The sequence below is a fragment of the Alosa pseudoharengus genome, unplaced genomic scaffold, assembly GCF_046254945.1.
Source record: "Alosa pseudoharengus isolate Yale_2024_CS ecotype anadromous, Long Island Sound unplaced genomic scaffold, YU_APseudo_1.1 YU_APseudo_1.1_scf_3, whole genome shotgun sequence".
NCBI classification, from domain to species: Eukaryota; Metazoa; Chordata; class Actinopteri; order Clupeiformes; family Clupeidae; genus Alosa; species Alosa pseudoharengus.
In genome coordinates this window covers 10,759,971-10,764,954 of record NW_027468718.1, presented here as the reverse complement: position 1 = coordinate 10,764,954, position 4,984 = coordinate 10,759,971, and the positions used below count along the sequence as shown (strand labels likewise).

Below are 4,984 nucleotides of genomic sequence, written 5' to 3'. Positions count from 1 at the left end.
AAATTTAGCTGTTAGGCTACTGAATGCCATTTATATATTTGATAGACGTTTATTGCTAGTCTTACAATGATCAAAGTTGTGCAGATTTGAGGGGGGGGGGGTTGCATCTTCATCTCACCAAACGAACTGAAAAGGACACTGGATCTAATGTTCACACACAAAAAGGATACAAAATGCATAGCCTATGTTTTGACAATGTAAGTAAAGTATATGTAGCGTGATACAGGCAAATGTAGGAATCCAATAACAGCAAGGAAACAAACGTTCAATGTTAGAACTACCAAAGAACATATTTTAGATTGATGCTGCAAACTAATTATACTCGCAATGTATAATTGACACTATAATGTAAGCATGCTAACACGTAATAACACTCGTTTTTGGTTTGTTGTAATGTTTCACGTTCAATAACGCACTCGCTGCTGTCTATCCCATTGAAATAACACGACACGCAAAGAGCTGTTTGGAACTGTTGAAGCGTACGTGAATCACGTGACCGCGTGGCGGCGACTTCAAAGAGTGTCGCAACTCTCTTTTTCTATGGCTCTGGTTGCACCCACAGACAACGACGGCGCTGCTCCTGCTCTGTGATTGGTTAGTGAACTGAGATTCATGGTTGGCTAGCCAAACCTGAGGATCGCCATTGGCTATTCAACAGGAAGCGCCAGAACAGTCTCAAAATGATTTGTATACTTGTAGAAAATACTTGTGTGAGCAGTAGTGGTGTGTCGTTCGTGAACGAGCTGGCTCTATGTGCCGGCACTTTGAAATGAACGATGGGTGCCGGCTCACCTCTGGGAGCCGTCCGTAGATTTTGACGTTCATGTTTAGAACGTTGACATTGCGCTGAGATGATAGGCTGCCGATCGCGTTTTACGCCACTACTCGTTTGCATAATATTAAACATAACCACACCGCTGTCATGTATTTGCAAAAACTCTGCTTGTTCTGCCTTGTTCTGTTTTTCTTTTAATAAAATAAATGTATGCCTGCCCAACATTTCTCACACATTGTTTTAATATGACAGCAGCCAATCACAAAAGACAATAAGCAACATTCTAAAACAAAGCGGGAACAATAGATAGAAATAGAATTCTAAAACAAAGCGGGAACAATAGATAGAAAAACTGACAGAATGATGGACGGTGGACGTAAACGCTCCAGTATTTGGCTTCATTTCAACAGCATCGGCGACAATACAAAAGCGGAATGTAGGCATTGCCATTCTAAACTTTCATACCAGGCAGGATCCACCAACAACCTCCACAGGCACTTAAGGTTGGTGCACCCTACAGAACAGCTGGAAGGACGCAGGGATGCTCCTCCTGACGAAACCGCTGTATGCGCTGCTCCTGCTGCGGCGGCTGCCACATCTGGAGGTAGCAGTAATAGGCCAATTCAACAGAGCTCATTAACTCAGTATCTACCGAAGGCAATGACACCGGTCAGGCAAAATGTAATAGATGAGAAGTTAGCTAAAATGATCGCGACTGATTTCCAACCATTCTCTATAGTAGAAGATCGTGGTTTCATTGAGTTTACGCATGCCCTCAATCCGATGTACGTACTCCCAAGTAGGAAGACGCTTTCCAACTCAACAGTACAACGGCTCTATGAAAGAGAGCACAGCGCAGTGAAGGACAGAGTGAGAAATGCAACAGCAGTGTGCCTGACCACTGACTGTTGGACTTCAAGGAATACCACCTCATTTATGTCTGTAACCTGTCATTACATTGAAAATTACAAAACAGTGTCGTCTCTTCTAGAGTGTTTTGAATTCAGTGAAAGGCACACAGCCGAAAACCTTGCAGACGAACTTAGAGTGGCGAAAGAGTGGGAGGTTGACAAAAAAGTGGTTTGCTGTTCAAGCGATAATGCTGCAAACATCACAAAAGCAATCAGACTTCTGAAGTGGAGCCATCTTCCGTGTGTTGCACACACTATAAATTTAATAGTAAGAGATAGCCTAAAGGTGATGAAGTCCACCACTGATAAGTTAACGGCAATAGTGGAGTTCTTCCACAAAAGCGCTGTGGCCGCGGAGAGACTGAAGTCAACCCAGAAGCAGATGGGGGTGCCTGTCCTTCGGCCCAAGCAGGACTGCGTCACCCGATGGAACTCCACTTTCCATATGTTGAAAAGGGCAATGGAGTCAAAAGACGCCATCGTATCGACACTGGCTATCATGAATTCAAACATTGAGCTACTGACCCAAGAAGAATGGCTGGAGATAAAAGAGGCCTGTGCTGTTCTGGAGCCTTTCGACCAGGTGACTGTGAAGATCAGTGCGGACAGGTACAGTAGACGATTTATTTATGGAATTCTGTATTTGTTTCTGTTTGTTCGAGAGACATTAGTGGGATATCCCAGAACATCCTCACTCTGTAATTTGTAAACAATAATCTGGTGTTTTTAAAATCAAATTCAATCAATCAATCAATCAGATTTATTTATATAGGCCTAGCACAAAACTTGACAAATTCAAGTGCATGAAACAGCTTGACCATTGGGCAATCCCACCACAAAACCTTTCCATAGGCATGCAACGTTTATCACATAAAAAGTGGAATATGAACGCATTTCATTACACCTGACAATTAAACGGAGCTGCGGCTGTTCGCTGATTCCTGAGCTCCCAGCGCAGTGTTGATTTGCGTGTCTTTTTTAGATGGTGAGCGTAAACGACGGAAAGCCCTCTAATTGGACGGGCTAGACTGACAAGTAGACGGGCATAGGCCCGTCCAGGCCCGCCCGTGGCTACGCACATCATTACTAGATCCACGAACAGTAAACGTGCACTCCTACACTCAAAAACGTAACGCAAATAATCCATTAATCTGGACAGACAAATGTATTTACAGCAACAGCAAAACGATGGCCAAATCAAAAAGTAAACATAGCAGATGAATAGGCTAGGCTAGTAGCCTATTCTCCTGGCACAGTGGCCATTGAACCACAAACTGATAAACAATTAGTTAAAATAATAAAATAAACACATAGGCTACTCACCAGTTCAGAAGTTAACTTTCAGCTCAGCAAACCCGTTAACAATAGAGTTGAAAAAGAAAAAGTCCTATGTCACTCTCGTTGGAGAGAAGGCTATGGTAATCCACCCAAACAGAGCCTCCAGGTGTAGGCCTATAGGCTAACTTCTCTGGGTCACCGGTATCGTTGACATTGCTAACGCTAGGCAGCGCTAACTCTTGACGAGCCATTTTTAAAAATAGATTTAATTTAAGCAAATTGGACTTGCGCACAACCAGTTCCCTATTTTCTATTATTTTTTGAGCACCACGCTGCTGAAGGCTTAAATAGGTTAGCTGGGACAATCCTTCAGGAAGGAACACTATGCCTAGCACTTAGTAGTCAACAATCAGAATTGATGAGCTAAAAAATGACTGAACAAACAGATTTCCCAGCAGGCAATGTTCTTTTGTTATTTTGTAGGCCTAAATGTTGAGAAAAAATAAAACAAAATAAAAGTAATTGCGATTATGATTCACAGTCAAAGTATCATTATTAAAGTCCAACATAGGCTAAATTAAGAAAAGGAGAAGAAAATATATAGCATATATATATATATATATATATATATATATACACCAAACTACTTTAAATAAGCACTTATTGTGAATTTGCCTCAATAAATAATACATATGTTCATAAATATGTTGTTGAATAAATATGTTCATAAATATAATAAATATGTTCATAAATATGTTGTTGAATTATTGTTATCTCCTTTTATAGTTATGTGACAGCCTCCAAGATGATCATACTCTGTAAGGGTCTGCAACGAGTTACTGCTAAACTCCAGAGGGATGGAACAGTAACTTTGGAGAAGGTCATAGAGTTGGTCAATGCGCTCTGTGCTTCAATGGAGAGAAGATTCCACAGAATGGAGTTTAACCCCATACTGGCCGAAACAACAATCTTGGACCCAAGATTAAAAAAGCTGGCCTTCCATGACAGCAGAGCTGTTGAGGAGGCAATTCAGAGAGTGACAGCAGCAGCTCGAAGCAGTCTCAGCAGCCAGCAGTCACAAACAAGAGAAGAGGGAGCACAGGCTATCGAGGAGCCATGCACTGCTGTGTGGAGTTTTTTTGACCAAAGGGCAACAGGAGACATAGAAAGAAGGAACCCCACAGCAGATGCCATGCTAGAAATCCGGTCATACCTTGAGGAGCCCCTCATCCCAAGGTCAACAGACCCACTGAGCTGGTGGGAAACCAAGGCTTCAGTGTACCCTCGCCTCACAAAAGTAATGACAGGCAGACTTTGCATCGTAGCAACATCGGTCCCCTCAGAGAGAATCTTCTCAAAAGCGGGACAGTTCATTACGGAGAGAAGAAAACAGGATTAGTGGATCGAAGCTGAAAACTTTAGCTTTTCTCAATGCTAATCTTTCTTAACCTGTTGAGGAATAGGCTACGGTCACAATATTAGAATGTTCGCAAACCAAGAGTTCTGCATGCGACAATTAATTTCAGAGATGTTCCCTGCTGAAACTATATAATTTGCGTAGGAACCAGGAAAATAATTCACTCCTCAACAAATTAAAGGCATTTTTTAGGGGTGCCCCAATTGCAATTCTTTAAAAAAATCTGTTTTATATTATCTGTTACTGTTACTTAATGAATGTTTTTATAGCCTAAGCATTACATACATAAATGAATGAATAAATACATGTTTTCACAGCATCCAATGAAGTGTTTAATTATTGTAATGATTTCAATTAAAGTGTAGTAGCCTACAAATCCATTTAATTATCATTTATTCAACAGGTTATTATTATTTTTTAGAGAGAGCCGTTTAAGAGCCAAAAGAGCCGGCTCTCATTGCTGAGCTGAGCCAAATGAACTGGCTCTTTAAGATGAGCCGTAATTCCCATCACTAGTGAGCAGCAGATATTTGTAATGGCAGAATAGTTTCGTAATTGAAAGACAGCAACTGTGGAATATTTTATACCTTTTTACCTATTTGT

At 41.2% G+C, this 4,984-nt stretch overlaps 1 protein-coding gene across 1 annotated transcript; it reads left to right on the top strand.

The window, feature by feature from the left end:
• The first annotated feature begins 761 nt into the window (after positions 1-761).
• On the top strand, positions 762-4,363 carry LOC143099826 (E3 SUMO-protein ligase ZBED1-like). The gene is made up of 2 exons (XM_076262741.1): positions 762-2,295; positions 3,751-4,363. Exons 1-2 carry the CDS (start codon positions 1,136-1,138, stop codon positions 4,361-4,363), a joined length of 1,773 nt encoding a protein of 590 aa, XP_076118856.1. The 5' UTR covers positions 762-1,135.
• The last annotated feature ends 621 nt before the right edge of the window (positions 4,364-4,984 follow it).

What these genes read in the sequence shown, in the direction of transcription:
- LOC143099826 (XM_076262741.1), top strand. Translation starts at nt 1,136, where the DNA reads ATGATGGACGGTGGACGTAAACGCTCCAGTATTTGGCTTCATTTCAAC. An exon ending in GTGAAGATCAGTGCGGACAG is followed by an intron (nt 2,296 to 3,750) that starts GTACAGTAGACG and finishes CTCCTTTTATAG; the next exon opens with TTATGTGACAGCCTCCAAGA.